Genomic DNA, 22,280 nt, shown 5'->3' on the forward strand with positions numbered 1-22,280 from the left:
CTCGACCCAAGCATGGGCCAATATAGACGTGCTAAAGCTAGGTTCCCCAGTGCAGAGCCAAGGATGGCCCCTTTGTTCAACTCTGGCAGCTCTTGCATGGGAGGCAACTAAAAATTAAGCTGTCAAACTTTCATTAACTGTAACTTAATATTTTTTTTTATAAATATTGCCCATAAATAAAAATCTTATAAGTCTATGATATAATCCAGTTTTGTCCTTGCAAATTTTTAGAACCAAAATTTTTCAAAGTTCAAAAATTAATCTAGTTTTGTCTGCCCGTAACACAATTGTTTTTTAAAACAACAGGTCGAAAACAGCTTAAAATTTTTATAGAAGTTCAATAACAGACCAAGTAGTCCAAATACAGTCCAATTAGACTAAAATCAGATCAAATTTTTCGACCAGGGAAGTTTACTTCATAAAAGTTTCCTTGAATTTTTCGTCAAATGTCCGTTGACTTTAGACTTTTCCGTTTTTACGACAATGTATATACAACTTGCTATACAATTTGACGTAAATTTACTACGGAGGAGGGGGGGGGGGGGGGGGGGGTGGGCAAAGTGGGCCCCTGAAGAAAGAAATTTTCAAATCCTCAGTTTTTTTTACTTGTTTTACTTTTTATTACTCCCTTGCCAAGTATTTGACCTTAATTTGTTTTGTCCATTAAAAATAAAAAATTAAAAAATATGGGGCTAAATAGACCCCCCTTAAGAAATTTTTGTAATGTGAGTTTTTTAGCTTGTTTCACTTTTTTCTCCTTCTGCTGAGTTTATGGTGTCATTTTGACATATTATTTTTTTCTGTGCATACTTTTTTTTTTATAAAAAATTGGGGATACTCTATTGTGCTTCCTACCTCGTTTTGCCCCTCCCTCCTCTATGTATCTATATATATATATATGTATATATATGTGTTTATATATATATATATATATATATATATATATATATATATATAATTAGAAATTTCCAATTACAATTGTGTTTATATAAAATGACGAATTAATTCACGTGTTTCGTCTATTGCTGCAGGTGCGAGCAATAACAATGCTAATGAGGTGCAATAATATCACGCCATTAGCCATTCTATACATTACCGGATATTAATTAAAACCGGTCGTGTGAGAGAACGAAAAAAGGTTTAAAAATAACTAAAAAAAAACCTCACCTTTATTAATTACGCAAAATTTAAGTCTTAAAAAATTTTTTAATCCGGAGACACAGTCGTGTCTCGCGCCAAGTACACGTTCAAACACACATACATACACAAGGGCGAACGTGGCGGCGCCAGTCAACCGTGTCCCTATACCTAGGTAGGAATCGTCAAGGATGACTATAGGCCGTGCCTTGCCCTGTTGTCACTTGCCAAGCTTCGACAGCTGACCATGGGCCTAAGCCTCGGCCAGGGTTTGGCCCGATGGTTTGATTACGTTTAGCCAAGCCTTGGGTAGTGATCATTGGCCCGAGCCTCGGCCTGGATTAAGTTTTATTTAATATTCAAATTATCAACTTTACATATATATAGATATATAGATATGCATACAAAGAAGACCAGGGCATAACTGTCTACCGAGTATACGATTAATATCAATAATTTCCATTTGATTAGTTACTGCTATGTACAAAACTTTAGTAAACACGAAATTATTATTTTTGGCGGGCAAAATGGGGTGCCCTTTCAAGAAGTTAAAAAAAAAATTTCTACATGAAGAAAAATAACACTTCACATTATTGGCTTAATAAATCATTTCCCTTCGATTAGCTTAATTACCAATTGTTATTCAATAAAAAAAAAAAAAAAAAAAAAAAAAAAAAAAAAAAAACAATTCTATATTTTTTATTTGCCATTATTTCGAACCCAAAAACCGTATTTTTTTATTTTTTAGGTTACAGATTATTTAGCATTATTTCAAAAATTTTATCAATTAATAAACGAAATATTATTCTCGAATATTTTTAGTGGCTGAATTTGCCCCAGGTATAGAGAATCAGCCGGAAAATGGATTAATATATTAATTTTTTTTTAATTCGATGATAAAAATATGAATTTTTTTTTCAGAATTTTTGGATGGTCCATTTTGCCCCAGGTGTCATGTGTAGGGCTAAAAATGCGCAAATATATCGGATTTTTAGCAATTAGCCGAAAAAAAATAAATTTGTTTTTTTTAAATATTTTGGGAGTACTCCGTTTTGCCTACTCTACCCCCTTTTGCCCCCCCCCCTTTCCTAATAGTGCTACTTGATCTTACTCTTAATTTATTCATTTATATCAAATCATGAAATTACAAATTAATAAAGATATTCCATTAGTCAACAGACAATTTTAAGTTCATTAAAGAAAACTACATGTCACCTCATCTTTACGATCTAATATTTTTTAATTCAATTGTATTTAAATAATTTAACAAGCAAAAAAATCATGATTATCTGGACATCAGATTTAGCACAGTGGATACCGTCCCGGCATAGTAAACAGAAGGATCTCAATTCGAGCCCCGGTAGCGCCCAAATAATTTTATTCGTTATTTCCCATTAATTCAGAAATTAGTTAATTACACTCCGATGTAATGCCGATAAAAATGGGATCAAACTTTTTTCTTTATTATATTTATTAATTTAAATAATAATAATTTAGATCGAGCATTGGGCGAGCTTCAGATTTTTTGCTTCCCGAGGTTTGGCCGAGGCTTGATTTTTTGTTTCCCAAGCCTTGGCCCGATGTTTAGCCAAGGCTCGGAACTCTGGCATGACGACTGGTCAATGTCTGGTCCGAGCCTTGTCCAGTAGTCCCTTCCTAGCAGGGGAACCATGGCTCGCTCAATGGTCAGCCAAGGCTCAATTTAAGCCTTGCGCTAAGCCGAGGTGCATTGGCTGACGACAGTCCAAGGCTTGGTCCAAGCTTTGGCCAATGGTTCCTTTCAACCAGGGTAATTAAAGAATACTATAATAATAAGTTATTTGTATAATTAATAATTGACTAGTAGATTTTTTTATTTGACAAAGTCATGGACCACTGATTCACTAACAGTATTCCAACGTTGCGAAACGATAATCGGCCAGTCATAAGTAGCCATTCATTGGCCAAGCATCGCCAGCGTCGTTTAAAATTTTAAACGGCTGCTGGTAATTAACCATGCTTGGGCCATTACTAATTGCCAATGCTTGGCCGAGTGACGGCAGTCAGACATTAGCCGATCTACGGCATTTTTTCCATTAACGGCGACTTTGTATGCGATATTTACATTTTAATGTTAAGCTCTTACAATCGATCAGAACAGAATTTTTTTTAAAAGCTTAATATTGAAATGGAAATAACTAGAAAGTTTTGCGGTATTTAGGAAAAGTTTATAAAAAATAATTTGTAGGGAATAAAATTCTCTACACAAAAGATCTCATGGCATTTTGTGATAAGTCTGATAGTTTCGCCGAAAAAGTAATAAGATCTTAATATTCACTATAAATTTGACTTCAAGCTCCAATAACTTTTCAACAGACGAATTTATCTAAAAATCATAAGAGACTTTTTTTGTAGAGCGTTTAGTTCCCTACAAAAATATATTCTGAGCTCATCTATACAATGAGCCATTGCCGAGGTATAAAATTCTATGCTTAAATTTTTTTTTCCCATGTTATTTAAATGGAAAATAGAAAATTATGATTCGCGACCTCTAAATATCAATATTAAGAGTTCATATTTTTACAGAAACTTTATTTTGACATCCTCTGACAGAATTCCACAGCCATTCGAAAAAAAAAAACATCAGTCGATTTTTTTGACACACCCTAATGTATATATACATATATATATATATACAATTAGGGATATTAATTCGAGTTGGTTTCTCGAGCAAAGTAAATTTTACTTAATTCAAAAAATAATTTCAAATTCAATCATTTTTATGGCAAATGAAAGATAATGAAATTTTTTAATTATTTAAAACCGCCAAATGTAAGGTTAGCAATAAATTTCGAAACTCGGAAACTGACTCGAATTTATGTCCCCGATTGTAGGTGTATGCGATGTCAATTTTTTAATTATAAGTGGCGAACAATTTTAAGCACTGCCTCAATTTTTCGCTAGCTAGCACCTAGTTTAAATCGAAGTCGGCCCTTGTTTATTCTTATAGGGTAAAAGCCAAATTTTTAAGGCCAACTTTTCAATCCGAGATTTTTAATGTGCGACTCAATTATTGCTAGTATACTTGTATACTTTAATATGAACTTACAAGCAATGATAATCTAATCATGTATTAATGAAATTTCGTATTGAGAAACTACGCTTGAGTAAACGTGAAAAACCAGGCTCGGGCCAAGCCTTAGGAAACAAAAAATCGAGCCTTGGCCAAGGCTTGGGAAACAAAAAATCAAGCCTCGGCCAAACCTCGGGAAGCAAAAAATCTGAAGCTCGCCCAATGCTCGATCTAAAATATTATTATTTAAATTAATAAATATAATAAAGAAAAAAGTTTGATCCCATTTTTATCGGCATTACATCGGAGTGTAATTAACTAATTTCTGAATTAATGGGAAATAACGAATAAAATTATTTGGGCGCTACCGGGGCTCGAATTGAGATCCTTCTGTTTACTATGCCGGGACGGTATCCACTGTGCTAAATCTGATGTCCAGATAATCATGATTTTTTTTGCTTGTTAAATTATTTAAATACAATTGAATTCAAAAATATTAGATCGTAAAGATGAGGTGACATGTAGTTTTCTTTAATGAACTTAAAATTGTCTGTTGACTAATGGAATATATTTATTAATTTGTAATTTCATGATTTGATATAAATGAATAAATTAAGAGTAAGATCAAGTAGCACTATTAGGAAAGGGGGGGGGCAAAAGGGGGTAGAGTAAGCAAAACGGAGTACTCCCAAAATATTTAAAAAACAAATTTTTTTTTTTTCGGCTAATTGCTAAAAATCCGATATATTTGCGAAGTTGGTGTACAATTAAAGTGAAAGTGGTGGACAATTAAATCTAAATTTAATAAATAGTAATAATAATTTACGGGAGTCTATGGACGAAGTATTCATAGAGAATCCCCCACCGGTACTTTCACATCAAATCCAGCCTCATGCGGGATCCGTTTTTCCTCCTGGCATTGTTCCAGTTTCCGCACAGGCTGATCAAGCGACAACTCAAGCTGTCCTGGCTGAGATTTTAAATTGTCTACAAAATCTGACCTTAGCTATGAGCGCGCAACCGGTGAACAATCCGCAAGTGCCTGTACAGACAATTACACAAACTGTTCGCGAGGTAACTCACAGTTTTGGCGACGGGGAGTGTAGTACAGGTCACTCGAATTACAATAATAGGGCTGCTACGACCTCAGCCCTCCCGGTAAATTTACAATCAAGTACCAGTGAAAGAAATAATGTCCACAACAATATAGCCGGTGTCAATAACAATAATCTTAATAATAATTTAAACAATAATAATAATAATCACTCTACTATTAATCCCAGCGTAATTCAAAATAATAATTTAAATAATAACCTACCAATAAATAATAATTACAATAATAATTTGGAAATATTACGGGAAAATTCATTCGCCGTTAATAATAATAATTTCAATGGGAATTACGCCGGATACCGGAATAATGGTCAAGAAAATCACCGAGAATATTATGAGCAACCTGGAGCAAATAATTTGGTAATACTTAATGCTGCGGCGGTTTCGCTACGTAAATGGCGCGATATAAGAGAAATTGTCAGAGCGTGGCCAGTACGTTTTCCGCAAGGCGATTTATCAGCCAATAGTTTCTTGGCTTCATTTGAGGCCATGGCGTTTCGCGAGGGTTGGCTCATAACGGATTTTGTAAAAATACTTGGATATATTTTTACTGGGAAAGTTACTAAGTGGTATGACGTGTACAGCAGACATTGGTCCGACTATGACCATTTTAAACGGGAACTTTTAAGAGCATTTGGCTCACAAAAAACAGACACTCAGTTGTTGATGGAAATTGGTCAATTAAGACAAGAATCCGGTGAATCGTCAATCGATTTCAAGTTTAGAGTTCAACAAAAATATAGTGAGATGCGTAACCCACCTCTTGAATCAGAACAGGTTACGTGCATCCGTAATCACTTGCCTAGAAATCTTTCCACCTTAGTATTCTCTAGGTCAGTGAACACTTACGATGACCTCTTATCGGTATTACATGAGGCTGCCGCGCTATTAGAAGAAAATAAACGTGTGTCTGAGCCATCCGATAGGTCGCACGCTAAGACAAAACAAAAATCGCGATTCTCAGCAGTACATTCGTTCCCGCGTACTCCTATTTTGGTTGATATGATGAATGATAAACAACCACTCGTTATCGAGGAAATTAGAGAGGGAGAGGACGGCAAATTAATTGTTTGTGTGTCGACAGCTACTGTCCAAACTCCTCAAAACAATATCTCATCAAATAGATCTTCAAATAATCGAGTACGTTATTCCTACAACGCGAATAATAATGGCAACTCGAATGCCATATCGCGTACATTTAGTGAGGTAACTGCTGGTCGTAATTCCCACCATTACTTTTGTTTTAACTGCGGGCAAAATGGTCATCTGTCTGAACAGTGTATGAATAACAGAGTAGATGTCTGTAACTTTTGTTTTAAAAGAGGACACGTCAGACAAAATTGTTTTAGAGTAAATGGCGATTCATTTAAGTCCGGGTTTACGGGAGGTCTCAATTTACATCCGCCAAACATTCCCGTTCGGCCAAATATTAATTCAAATAATAATAATTTTAATAATAATGGTAACAATTATAACCGAAATCGTGGGCAACCAAGTGTGAATAATTTTAATAGGGGAAACCCGAATTCAAATTCAAATAATTTTAAAAGAAATGATAATCGAAATAATCGTGGAAACCGTTCTAATCGTTTTGTTCGTAATAACAATGTTAATAATAATTATGATAATATTAATAATGTAAACAACCATTCTAATTGCGTCGAAGCTCAACCGACCAGTGTTATCGACGTTAGTCACACGGATCGATCAAAAAACTAGCTTCGCCCTCCTATTCCCCGAGGAAAAAGGGCGCGAAAGCTAGAAAATCGTTAAAACAAATAATAAGGGAAAATCGGAGCCCTAGTAGCTATCGTACACATCAGTCCTGGTTGAACAAACCAAATAAATTTAAAAGAATTTTATCAAATAATATAGATAATTTAATTTCGGCACCAGACGGCGGCTTAGAGCGTACTGTCGGTCCAGTTGTAGATTGTAATGTTGAAAATTTAATAGATTTAAGTTCGGAACCAGACGGCGGCTTGGTGCGTACTGTCGGTCAGAACGAACAATTCAATTCAGATAATGTAATAAATTTTAGTTCGGAACCTGACGGCGGCTTAGAGCTTACTGTCGGTCCAGATAAAGAATTTAATTATGAAATTGGGAAAAATTTATTTTCGAGACCTGATGGCGGCTTCCCATGTAAGAACTTACAAGCTCTGACAACGGGGCTAAGCACGGACCAGGACTGGGTAACCCAGCTCTGGCTCCCCAGTGCCGGCCCTAGCTAAGGCCCAGGACTGGGCAACCTAGCTCTGGCTTCCCAATGTCGGCCCTAGCTTAGGTCCAGTCGTGGGCAACCTAGCGCTGGCTTTCCATCCCTGGCCCGAGATTAAACCAGAACTAGTAAGCCCAGCTCTGGCTTCCTAGTGTCGGCCCTAGCTAAGGCCCAGTCGTGGGCAACCTAGCGCTGGCTTTCCGCTGTTGGCCCCAAACGAGGCCCAGTCATGAGTAACCCTGCTCTAGCTCTTCAATATTGGCCCAAGCTTGAACCAGAACTAGCTCACCGAGCTCTGGGTTTCCACGGTAGACCCTAGCTAGGACTCAGCTATGAATAACTTCTACCCATACAGGAAGCCCCCGAGTTGAACGACGGGGCCATGCCTGGGACATTATTGGGAAGCCCGTCTTGGCAAACCTATACTGTCCCATGCCTGGGCCATAACTGGGTAATTAGTATTGGCCATTCCAATGATTACCCAGGATTGGGCCAAGACTGAATACCCTAGCTTTGGCCAACCCTAGAGTCACCCTAACATGGGCCAAGATTGAATAACCTAGCCTCGGCCGTTGGATGGTTACCCTAACATCGGCCAACACTAGATAACCTAGCCTTGGCCAAGCCGAGAGTCACCCTAACTTGGGAATTATGGTGGTAGAGTAAGATAATTAAGCTGGGTTCTTGATAAATAATCAATTAAATTTAATAAATTTTATTTTAAAAAATTATGTAATTATAATATAAATAATACGAAATTATTTTTTTCTTTCTTAATCGAAAATATAAATTAAATTGCTCTTTATATTTCATAAAACCGAGTGGTTGTAGTAAAATGAACAAGTAGAACATATAAAAGTTTCAATTGAACGTTAGTAGGTTCGTCCAGTAGCCAGCGTTCAAACCCAGCAATCAGAAGGACGGCAGTTCGCGCCCAGAGCCCAGCAGAATTTTCACCGAGTTTTTTTCACGTTATTTACTTCACTTAAATAGTTTAAACGTTAATGATCACAAACTCTAGTACTTTAATAATAATAATTTTTTTTTTTTAATTGAATTTATGTGTTATCCGAAAAATTGTGAATATTTCAAACAGCCATAATTTCAAAACTATTCGAATGATTCAGCCCATCTTTGAACTTGATCACGATAATAACCTATAGAATAAATGAAGAAAATTTTATTAGAATCTTTAAAGAATTGTGGATGCTATCGTAATGACCATTATTGATAATAGAGCGTACAGGTACGTTTGAAACATCATTAGTGATAAAAGAAATACTTTTAAAATACAAGATAGCTGTGAAATTTACGGGTTATTTTCTTCACAATCAAATACAACTGACGAAATTGGATTGTAATGGGAAATGCTTCAGTTCTGTGGAGTGAAAACCATATTTCCAACATTTTTTGATTTCATTCAAAACTTCAAGGCTATAAAATTATTTGATGAAATAGTCAAAACATAAAGCTTAAGGTCATAAGTTAAAGGTTATTAGACAAGCTTTCAGATACTTTTCACGGAAATTGTCTATGAATGTTAGTTTTGAAGTTATATAAGCTTTAACAGTGGTTAAAAACTGATTTTTACGAAAAATCATGAAAATTTCAAACAGCCATAATATCAAAACTATTCGAACGATTCAGCCGATCTTTGAACTTGATCAAAGTAATCGCCTATAGAAAAAGTGTAAAAAATTTCATTAAGATCGGATAAGAATTGTGGGTGCTATCGTAATGACAAGACCAGTGATAATCATCGAGATTAGAGGTACATTTGATACATCATAAATAATAAAAGAAATACTTTAAAAATATAAAATAGCAATGAAATTTACAAGTTATTTTGTGCACAATAAAATACAACTGACGAAACTCGATTATAATGGGACAAGCATAAGTTATGTAGAATGAAAACTATACTTTCAACATTTTTTGATTCCATTAAAATTTTCAAGGCTCTCAAATTATTGGAAGAAATGGTCTAAATATAAAGCTTAAGGTGATAAATTAAAGCTTCTTAGTCAAGCTTTAAATTTTTTTTTACAGAAATTATCTATGAGTTTTAGTTTTAAAGTTATATGGACTTTAAAAATGATTAAAAACTAGTTTTTTTCGTAAAATCGTTAAAATTTCAAACAGCCATAACTTCTATACTAATCGACCGATTTAGCCTATCTTCGAACATAACCGTGGAAATTACACATAAAAAAAGTGTAGAAAGTTTCATTGACATGAGATAAGAATTGTAGACACAATCGTGTCCTCAAAAGTCTGTTCTACTATATAACTATATATTAGGGTGGGTCAAAAAAATCAACTATTTTCTTCTTTACACATGCGATCGAAAAATGGGTTGCTAGACACCTTAAAAAAATTCTCACCAAATATAAGCTCTTAATTTTTATAGGAAGATCCTCCGCATCGCAGTTTTTTATTTTTTTCTCAGTCCAATAGAAAAAAAATTCATACCTCGTCATTGATTGATTGTACAAAAAAATGTTACAAAAAAATTTTGTAGGAAATTGAATGCTCTACAAAAAAGGTATCTTATATTTTTTCCGCAAACCTCACCATTCCAATGATATTGATGATTTAAGTTTGATCGTTTTAAGACAAATTTCATTATTGTTTATGAATTTTATAACTCGACAATAAATGACTATTATAAAATGCGCAATACCAATTTTTGTAGGAAATTAACTGCTCTAAAAGAATGGTATCCTGTGTTTTGGCGATTAAATTAAGCGTTCAAAAGATATTCATCATCAAACTTTCATGTGTACTAATTTTTGATGAGAAACAGGAAAATTTCAATCCAATTTATGAATTTCACACTAATTTCATTTTTTGTCATTAATGTAAGTATTATTTGACTTTTATTTTCAAAATTTTTGGAAATTTTTTTCAATAATTCTAACTATTTTATTTTTAATTATTAGAAATCACGATTACTTGTTTTTTTTTGCGATCTTGTCTTCAAAACGGCCTCAAAAATTTTTCCACTATAGCTAGATATTGTTCTAGGAAAATTTTCTTCTATAGAGAATTTTGTTTTGTATTTCATTTCTTATTGCACGTTGTTAAAGAGCATCGAAAAAATTACCCTCTCATAATAAAGAATTGTTGAAAATTATTAACTCAGTTGAAAATTGAAATAAAAAACTTTTTTATAATTAATTGGACATTTTTTTTCTCTAAAACTGAAACATATCATAATATATTTATAATGAAAACTGCTTTTTTTATCGACAAATTATTAACTAAGCGATAAATAATGTACAATTTATTTTTTCAAATATAGACTAAGAAACTTACAAATAAAAGAAAACTTGATAAATATTTTGAAGTTTCTCAGCTGATGAAAACTAAAATTCGTGTAAATTTTCTCAAAACTTATAAATTACATAGAAATTTTTGTGATTATCTTATCAAAAACTCTCAAAATCAGTACACATGAAAGTTTGATGATGAATATCTTTCAAACGCTTAATTTAATCGTCAAAACATGAGATACCATTTTTATAGAGCAGTTAATTTTCTACAAAAATTTGTGTTGCACATTTTATAATAGTCATTTATTGTCGAGGTATAAAATTCATAAACAATAATGAAATTTGTTTTAAAACAAGCAAACTTGAATCGCCAATATCATTGGAATGGTGAGGTTTGCGGAAAAAATATAAGATACCTTTTTTGTAGAGCATTCAATTTCCTACACGGAGAAAACGAGTCTCGAAAATATAGTAATAATTACAATATTTTAGTAAAATTTACTAACAGAAATGAATAAATACATTTCATTTTGTAATTATTCCAAAACGTTTAGTAAAATTTACAGTTCAGTAATTATTACAATATGCAGATTTTAAAAATTCCTATACGTAATAGATTTTTTACTATCATGTTTGAATTTTTTTTAAACAGAGTTGTAAATTTTATTACATTAATTTTTAATAAATACAATACAACGGAAAATATATTTTACAAAGCAATATTGTAAATATTACATTTCTGAGATTTGATAAATTATTGAACGGAATATAAATTTTGCTATTCATGAAGTAAAATTTACTACGTGTATTATGAATTTTATTATGCGCATAAGAAATACTACTACATAGTATACAAAAATTACTAAACGTTTAGTAATTTTGTACTATGTTGAAACCATATCGTTGTAACCCGGCGTGCGCTCCACTCAGTTCTGCCCAAACGGCTTTGGAATAGTGTGTACTGTTAACCTGTCTTCAGGAAGCATAACACTTGCTTCAAATCCAACTTTGGTGAAATGGACAGAGTAAACTATCTGGCTGCTAAATCAGACTACAAACAGCTGATTGAAAGTAAGAAAGTCTTATATATCAAGCAGATTCAAGAATCCTTCGCTAACACGAAAAACCCGGCTGAATTCTGGCAAGCTGTTAGTCGATCTCTGGGAACTGATTTCCTATTTTAACTTGCACATGTGCTTCCCCGTAGAGGCTAATGAGGGTATTTATAAACTTCGTACTTACTCCAAGGAGATTAGTCGGTCCACGGTCAATCTCTGTATGCTTTTTAAGGCAGGAGATCACACAGACCCAACAAACTACCGGGGAATCGCCCTGGTAAATTGCTTGACGAAACTCTTCACAGAACTTCTAAGAAAAAGGCTGGAATTTTGGGCTGAAAAAGCTAAAATTATACCCGAATCACAAATGGGTTTTAGAAGAAAAAGAAGCTGTGCCGAAACAATTTTTATACTCCAGTCTGCAGTCCATTTCCGTCTGCGTTTAGCGGCCAAAGCCTGCGTCATCCTTGTTGACTACAAAAGAGCCTTCGACTCAGTTTCTCACCTAAAGCTCTGGCAAAAACTGCATCTCCTTGGAGTAAGTACGAAGTTTATAAATACCCTCATTAGCCTCTACGGGGAAGCACATGTGCAAGTTAAAATAGGAAATCAGTTCCCAGATAAGTTCAGAGTCACTGAGGGAGTGCTCCAGGGTGAGAGCCTAGTGTGCAAGTTTGAGCCCTTAATACTGATATTATGAGGTATATCGTTACGACTATTAGTTTTTTGACCAAAATTTCATTTTTTACCCAAAACTTGTAAATCATCTTTCTGAAAAATTTGAGCAATGCACATTCTTAAAGGAAATTGAATTCCCTACAAAAAATCTCTTTTAGTAAATTGATGTAAAACGAGCCGTTTCCTTGCAGCCGTGCCTTAAATATTGATTTGTTTTTTAAATTCTTTGTTTTTATTTTGGATTTTTGTAACTACTTGAAATATCAAAATTTTTCTAGTCAAGATACATATTTTTAACCCTTCGTAGGTAGCGTGTCTTTTCCGAACTAAGTCGGTCGCATGGTGAGCGCTCCGCCACCGTGTTAAAACGTATGCGCTGTTGCCAAATGTAACCGAATAGTATTTCCTTGTGGGATAAAAATATTTTTTCAATGTTTTATTATTAGATATAATTTTATTTTTATATTTTATCATAAATTTAATTGAATAATAACATTTTTTTCCTGTTATTTTTATTTTTATCACACGTGACATTATTAAATTTAACATAATCAAATTCAACATTTAGGACCAAATTATAAAATTATAATTAAATTCAATCTTTGATTAAAGAAATTGATTGAAAAAAAAGATTAAAAAGAAAAATAATTTAAAAAACTGATATTCATTGCTATTTTTTAAATTTGTTTATCTGAAAATTTTTTTGTTTCTTTTTTTTTATTTAAATAATTAGTAATATATAAATCCAGACATCTGTTAATTTTAGTATGATGTATTATACAATAATTTACTTATCAATTGTATTTTTATTATTATTTTTATATAAATCATATTGAATACGAGTGTAATTATTACATTATTTTTAAAAAATCACATAAGTTATAATATAAACAGTAAAAATTAACCTCAACTATTACTTTATTTTTGTACCTCACATGTGCTCAAACTGATCGAAATAGTGACAGTAACGACATTTGGCAACAGCGCAGTTAGAAAATCTCCCGGAGGCTCGCTCGCATCGGGCGGCATAGCGCCGCCCGGTTCCGAAAATTCCTTTTTTCAATTACTTTGTATATATTTTTATGCTTATTAATAACGTCACAATTTTCAGAAAGGTTAAAAGAATGCATTTAATTTTTTTAAAAATTATCAATGAACTCAATTTCGAGAAAAAATGAAAAATGCAAAAAAGGCGGCGCCGCGCTCATTATGCGACCTACAAAGGGTTAAAGGAAATTTAATGCTCTACAAAAAAGGTCTCTTAACATTTTTTGCTAAATTTACTCCTTCGAAAGTTATTTAAAGTTAAAGTTGAGTAAAAACGACTTAAATAACTTGAATAACTTTCGAAAGAGTGAATTTAGCAAACAATATTGGTTCCTTTTCTGTAGAGCTTTAAATTTACTTCAAAAATATGTATCTTGACTAGAAAAAATTTTAGTAATTCTAGTAGTCACAAAAATCCAAAAAAAAACAAAGAATTTAGAACAGGGCTATGCTGTTACTCTGGTCATCCTTTTTCAAGGGCGCCACTGGAAGTGATAACGGCCTCCCAGAGCCGGATCTTAGATCATCAGGGTCGGTGTAAAATTAATTTGTAAGAGAAGGATGAGGAAGGATAATTTATAATCAATTAATTTATTTCACTTTTAAACAATTTAATCTTCATTTATTTAACCTTTTATCAATAAACCTTATGACCTTATAAACCTTATTGAACCTTATAAACTTTTATCTTATAAACTTTATTACTTAACGCCAACTACCTTCGGCTAAATCACACACACACACACTCACACTGAGTCCTCTGAACTATTTCACACACACACTTATTTTAAACTCATCTCTCCACGCGGTCAACTAGACCCTCTACGTGGCTCAACCTTAATCTTAATACTCGCGCGGTCCTCAGGACCCTCTACGTGATTTTTACACTACTCACTAATTTATGACATTTATTTACAACTATTTAATTTTCACGATCTTCATAATTACGACTTTCACTGACTCACACATTTACCAATATAAAATTCTATTAAACCTATTTCTTAATAAAAATTACTTTCCACATAATTATTTATCATTTTAAAATCACTAATAACTTCAACAACAACTCATTTCTTTATAAACGTTAATCTTTCCTTTATCAAAAATTTTGTTAAGCCAGTTTTATGGTTTATGTTATGTGACCGCTTAACAATTTATCACGACATCGATATCACATAACTCAAAACTCGGAAATCAATTCTCACGTTTTACTTGCCGACACAATTAACGTTTATAAATTTATTAATTGATTTTACTGTTGAATTGATTTAATATACTTATAATTAATTTTATCTTAATATTAGTGACTAGATAATTTTGACTAGAACGCAATTGATTTTCCGGCGAATGCTTTACATGACCTGCCTGAAAAATTCCAGAAGAATTTTCCGGCTAACAACCTGCCTGGAAATATCAAAACTAATTATTGTTGAGTCCGGTTTTCTAATTATTTTATTACACGTTAAATCGACACGACAATACTTCGCAAGCACTGCGTTAAATTATATGTTGAAATTAACAAATATTCCGGCTCCCCGCCTGGAATATTCTACAGAATACCTATTACGATTTACGTTGATACTTTTCCGTCGCTCGTTCTGTATTAGTTGTGCTTGTCCGTGTCTTGTTCTCTCTAGTCCATGTATTAGGTTCTCTCTTGTTCGGGTAGTTGTTATAGACCGTGTGTGTCTCGTGTAACCTCCTCCAAATTTACTCGGATCAAATTCTCGTCTTCGCCAAAACACTCGAACTCTCCTTCAACCTGCTATTCAGACGCAATCAGTTCTTAATAATAAAAGGTACCGGCACCTGCCTGGTATCTTGTAACAATTGTATTTTATTTTATCGCTTGGTTCCACAATATGAAAACCAAGTCCCAATTAAATAATTTACCTGATATATTAATAGCGTCGGATAATGGCGTCTATGGTATTGGCTTCTCTTCTAGGTTTGATCGCTCCGGTCACGAGTCTCACCTTGATGGTTGCCCAGTCCTATTGGCTCTGCCTCTTCTTCGCTTCTGTCTTGCACTTTTATTAATTTCACTCGATAATTTTTGGCCGTGATCGGAAAATTCCCCCTCTGCCTAATTATAATTGGGCCTCGCGTAATAGCATTTTCATTTAGCGCGCTCGGCATCAAGTCGAAAAACTTAATCAAATGCTCCTTTGGGGTTGCAGGTAGGGTAATTTACCAACCGTGAAAAATCACGATTTTGATTGATAATAAAACTCAATTTACCCCGTTACAAATTTAAAAAACAAATCAATATTTAAGGCACGGTTACAAAGAAATGACTCGTTTTACGTCAATTTACTAGGAGAGATTTTTTGTAGGAAATTCAATTTCCGTTAAAAATATGTATTGCTTAAATTTTTCAGATAGATGATTTACAAGTTTCGGGTAAAAAATGAAATTTCTGTCAAAAAATGAATATTCGTAACGATACAACTCTTAATATCAATATTAAGGGCTCAAACTTGCACAATAATTTTTTTTGGGCATCAGGAATAATATTTTCACAGTATTGAAAGAAAAAAAAAATAATCGATTTTTTTGGCCCAGTCTAATGTACACCATATTTCTGATCAGAAACTCTGGCTATCAGGGTAGTTATTAAAAAATATACAATACTTGGGAATTATGTAAATCCTTTTATCGGCGGGGGTAAAAAATCCTACATACAATTACTTTATTTTCTCACATTGATAAAAAAAATTACGAGAATCGAGTTTTTGATTAAATTTTATCGCTTAAGAAGGCTAAACATAAAGTTTTTGTCAACGTTCTGATTTGTTAGACAAAAAAATTATTTTGAAATATTTAATTTTGTTTGTGAAACAAAGAGGTAGACAACGTTATCTTTTCACACAGAAATGAACAATTTGTCATACTTAGTTTTTTTTGTCAAATTATGAATTATTCGTTATCAATAAAATTGCTAAAAAATTATAAAGTTTTTACCTGTTCGGGTGATTCAGTGATAAAAGAATGACAGTATTGTATAGTAAAGTGGGCTCGTGGTTCTCGAGCTAGAAAACTAAACTGCGCGTGCTGTAATTCACAGGTCGCATATGAAATGCGTCTCAACGCGTGGGCCATTTGCACCCGCTGTAACAAAAACAATTTAAAAAAATTATTGCAACTTATAAATATAGTGAATTTACACTTCTAATTGCTTTATAAACATACGGAAAAAAAGTCTTTCCCCTTATCTCCAAATAGTGGTTCAGTTTTCTTGCCTACAATTATGAGCGCAAATAGTCGAAATACAAACGTAAAGGAGTCTTCTGGTGCTGATTCGATTAAATCTTCTGATGCTGAGTTACAAGACACCTTACCTGATGGATGGTCCATTATGTCAAATACTGAGATGCTGACAGCTGTAATGCAATCTCTTTCATCTCAAAAATTGGTATTAGCTTAGATTCCCAGTTTAACCTGTAGCTTAAAAACTATGTCTACAAAAAATGATAATCTTAGGGAGCGCATAGACAGCCTTCAAAGTGAACAAACTAAAAAAGGTTTGGCTAGATTAAGCAGTAATGTAACTACTAACTCTAAACAAATTGTTGAGGTTACTATGGAACTTGAAACGCTCAAAAAAGAATCAAACGTAATGGCAAAAACGCTAGCGAACGTACTACAAAATGCAACCTCAACTACATTAGAATTGGTAATCTCAGGCATACCAGAGTCAGTTACAACGCAGTCAACATTGATGGAAATTGCTTCGAGTGTATTCAAAGTGCTAAATTTATCTGGATTCAATTCTGATATTATTACTATAAGAAAAATTGAAAAGAAAAACAAATCTGGTGCTATTGATAGTAGTTCTAGTAGTAGGAGCAATAGAAATGTTACAAATTCTATTCTATTCTCAGCTATTCGTTTTATTTATAATCTAAAACGCGATGAGCATATCACACCTTATAGGCGTAAGCTTGGGTATTTATCGGTAAATAGCCGTCGAATCTATTTCTTAGCGAGCTACTTTCGTAAACTATTAAGTATAGGCAAGCCCTGCAGCAGGGTTGCCAAAGCTAATTCGTCCAAATCCCCAAAAATCCTGATCGAATTCCCCAAATTTGGGGATAAAAATCCGCTGATTCCCCACAAATTTCCCTCAAAAGTTTTTTATAAAATGAAACTACAATCAATTATTTAAATAATATTTATTGTTTATCTTTTATATTTTTTTCCATATATTAGTCAAAAGCATTTTGTTCGAAGGGTTAAACTTGACACTGCCGCCCAGTTTTTTAATCCCTTCCCTTGTAGCCATCAATGATACTACAGTGTCTGTATTTAATCTATTGCCGTTTTCAGTTTTTAAACTTTAAGGACACTAAATTTGCGCTCGACTGATGCATTTGAAAAAGGCAGTATCAGCAATAATGAAATAACAATTTTTATGTTTGAGAACAGGTATTCTTCCGCAGCGTTTTTCATGCCAAACACTTTACCCCAGTAACATTCAGCATCAATGTTATCTCCATGAACTTCAAGACCATGTTGATAAGAATCCAGCATAGCGTGAGCTCGCCACTCATCGTCCAATTTTTGTGCTGTCACAAATTTATAAAGCACTGGAAATCGCTTCAGTACAGGCACCAGTGATTTAATTTTAAACTGTTGAGCTTCTAATGGATTTAAAACAGATATAATAGAAAATAAAGGATCTCCAAAATCAAATCGCTTAATAATGTCCGACGTAAATTCCATATAAAATTCTTGGCATGTCTTATAGAAATCTGCAATAGCTGCACGAGGTACATTTTCATCTTTTTTCAAATCTTCCATACTTTCTCCAGCCTGTAATCCAATATATATTTCGTCTAAACCTAGCAAGTGTGTTGAATTTCTGAAGTCAGCATTTAAAATATTAGCACAGGACTTGATGTAGCTCATTTTCATGAAATTAGCAGACAGTGTTTTCAAAAGATTTTCTACTTCTGGTTTCAATTTGTAAAGAAGGGATGTTTCTGATTGAAACAAGGTGTTGAAGCTCGTTGCCAGTGAAAGTACATAAGACATGAATTCTAAATATACGACAGTGAATTGGTTGTTCATTGTAATGAGCATTTCTTCGGTAGTCTTCGATGGATCAGTGAACACTGTTTCTGTCAAGTAGGCTTTTAATGGAATATATTGCTCTAACACACGATCTACACACGCTTTCAGGGACAACCAGCGAGTCTGAGCTGGCGCGATAATTTTGTGTATTTCCACTTGAAAGAATTCCTGAAACTCTTTCAATTTCATTTGCCTTTTTGAACTTCTACTGAAGTGTGCTCCAACAGAACGCAAGAAATCTTCAACATTTCGGGGTAATTTGAGGCAAGCTTTCGATGATGATAAGTGTATCATGTGACAGGAGCATTTCACTAGAGCAATGTGAGGTAAATCGTTCTTAAGAAGAGCAAAAACGGAACTATGTTCCCCAACCATTACGTTTGTGGTGTCTGAACTAAATCCAACCATGTTTTCTATGGGTATGTTTTTATTTAGAAGCATTTGTTTTAAACAGTCATAAAGTCCCACAGCAGTGCCTGATGACACTTCCACCATATCCAAAAACAAATGTTCTACCCGATTGGTGTTTTCATCATCGATTACAGCAGTAAAACAGCATTGTTTTAAAGAGCTCTGATCCGTCGTTTCATCCATAATTAATGAGAAGAAATTTTTTTCTGTACGTAATTTTTGATTTATATCTTCTAAAAATGTGTTTCCTAAAACATTCTTAAGTATAGCTGTTGCTTTGGTTCTGTATAAATTTGTGATCTTAGCTATAGCTGAATCTGAAAAAATATCTTTACAGAGCGGTCCCAAGGTATCCATGAATGATATTGGTATATTATTTTCAGCCAACGCTCCGGCTAGTTTTAATTCAGCTTTTCGAACATCTATGTCTAAATCCGTCACTGGCAAGTACGTTGAAAGTTTGGGAACGTTCTTTATTTCTGATACTTTTTTCTTATGGCGTTCTGAATTCATATGTCGAATCAGGTCACTTTTATGCGCTAGGATCGACACCGAACAGAGTTTACAATTTGCTAAATGATTTCCATCTCTCATATTCAAATCTTTGCATAACCAGCTTGAGAAGTTTGGTTCTTTAAGCCACAAATCATTAAATTGATTCAAGCGTTTTATTTTTAAAATCTGTGTACTATTTGACTCACTTGTCGTCAAATCTACTGAAGTCAAACTTGAACTTGGAGCGGCATTTCCTTCTGTACTAGAAGTTGACGCCTCCGATAACTCAAGATCAGATTCTCTTTTACGTTTAAGCTAAAAAAAAAACTAGGTAAATTAACCGGATAAATAACAAAGTTTGTGCGAAGCAAAAACATATATTGTATTAGTTTTAATTACCTTACCTTAGGATTATCTTCTTTATTTTTGTTTTGACTTTTAATAATCATTTGTCCATATTTGCACAAAATCGTATCGTTACTTTGCGACAGAAACAAACACAACTTTTTAAACTTGGATCTACTAATTAACTACGAACAACAACGAACGAAGACAATCCCTCGCGGTTTTGGAAATACCGAAATAATACCGGAATTGTACGGTATAAATATCGCATAAATATGGTATTACTCGAGTTATTTTGGCCAGTTTTTTTGCCGTATTATTGCCAAAATTTACGAAATAAATTCAGAATATTTACGGCAATAAATCAGAAAAAATACGGTATTTTCACAGCATTAAAACCGTAATTATACAGCATATTTATAGTATATTTTCGGCATTTCTGCAGCATCTAACCGTTCTACCCAGAAAAAAATTTTTATTTAATTTTATATAATTATATATAACCTTACAAAATTATATGCAATAACTGTCATGAAAAAAAAAAAAAAAAAAAAACCCGTCTACTCGTGGACTCGATCCCGAGACCTAATTATTCAAATTCTGATCTGGTAGCCATTATGCCAAATCACTTACTTGAAAGATGTTACTAATTGTATTCAGATGGATACAAACGAACTTTAAAAAATTGAAAACATCAATTTTCACAGATAGTTATTTTCACTTACATTTTTTTGTTTGAGTAAGAATTGTGTGAACCAATAAAATAAAATAAAAAATATTACATTTTGCACATTTTCGATGATGTTAAATGCAGAAGCGAACAAAAAATAAAATCATATTTTTCACAATTTTCTATTTTATCAGCGTAAATCTGGCAAAATTGCAGGATACTGACAGTATTATTATCACAAAAACAACGATTTCATTATTGTAACATTATCGTATAATAGTTTTTATACAGCATTTAATTGGTAAAAGTTCGGCATTTTTACAGTTTTTTTACAGCATTTTTTTGGTAAAAGTTCGGTATTGTTATAGTTTTTTCGCAGCATTTTTTCAGTAAAAGTTCAGCATTTTTATAGTAATATTACTGTAGTAATCTGGTAACTCTACAGCATAAGTACAAAAAGTATATCGCATAACTACAGGAGAAAAACTGGCCAATATAACCATATTAATACCAAATTATTACGGTAAATTTACGACATGTGCATAAATGCCGAAAATATACGGCATTTTTACGGCATTCTCAAAACCGCGAGGGATGCATGCATTACATGTTAAATCATCCATTTATCAGTCACAAAACAAAACATTTAATAAAGGAGAAAAAGGGAATCCCCTGATCATAGACAAGACAATACAGACAACTAACAAACTTGGACATCCCTTACATAGAGATGTACAATTACCGGTATTTTGATTTTTCGTCACGAAACCGTCATAAGTACTTGAGCCATACTTAATGATTCAAAAAAATGTTGTTATCGATAATAAACGATGAAATGTTTTCCGACGAGAATAGGATGTCAAAATCCCCGCATTTTCCCCACATAATGCCAATCCCCAATAAATCCCTAACCAACTTGAGATTCCCCGCAGTTTGGGGAATTCCCCACAGATTGGCAACCCTGGCCCTGCTAATTACGTAAATTATTTATTGACCATATCGATACTAGATGTTCTGAAAGACTAGCAGCAAAAAAAACTATGTAAATTTTAAGATGCCAAATTTTGCTACGACTGCGTTTGAATCTTTTTTTGTTGTTACCTGTATCCGTCTCTGGGAAGAATTACCAGCTGACGTGATAAATTCATCTAGTATCGAAATCTTTAAGAATAAAATGTTCGACTACCTATTAAATCTAGATCTCTAATTTGTCTCTCTTAATTTTCAGTTAAATCGCTCAATTTTTCAGTTAAATCATCTAAACTAAAAACAATTAAATGGAAAATATGTTAGAATTAATTATTACATAAACCTTTTATAAAATAATCTATGTATTAGCAGTCATAATATTACTCTTTTGTACATTATGTTTAAGTATATATTAGTTTTCAATGATCTCGTTAGATTAACTACCTAATATTTAATATACTAGAAATTTGAATAGCGCGCTACGCGCGTGCATAAATTTCAACCAATACTGAATCGTGGCCCGTTTTTTGCGAGTTTCGACCTTTGACTAACTTCAAGACTTTCATCTATTTTATAATATAGGACTTATGTAATGTAAACGTTTTTCCTTGCCATCTGGCTAGTTAAGCTTTGGCATAAATAAAATAAATCTAAATCTAAATCTAAATTACGGGTAACATTCCTATCATTATAGGAACTACTCCCATAATTTATGGTCGTCATTCCTATACTA

The 22,280-nt window shown here is 33.2% G+C and overlaps 1 protein-coding gene across 1 annotated transcript in view; it reads right to left on the minus strand.

Annotated features, from left to right (window-relative positions):
* Positions 1-22,280, minus strand: part of LOC103570539 (EGFR adapter protein) — a 133,938-nt gene that overhangs the window by 107,224 nt on the left and 4,434 nt on the right. Inside the window, exon 2 of the mRNA XM_053737607.1 lies at positions 16,546-16,692. Within this exon, the coding sequence (XP_053593582.1) occupies positions 16,546-16,683 (138 nt within the window). The 5' untranslated portion in view covers positions 16,684-16,692. The remainder of the gene's footprint in view (positions 1-16,545; positions 16,693-22,280) is intronic.

The sequence above is a fragment of the Microplitis demolitor genome, chromosome 3, assembly GCF_026212275.2.
Source record: "Microplitis demolitor isolate Queensland-Clemson2020A chromosome 3, iyMicDemo2.1a, whole genome shotgun sequence".
NCBI lineage: Eukaryota > Metazoa > Arthropoda > Insecta > Hymenoptera > Braconidae > Microplitis > Microplitis demolitor.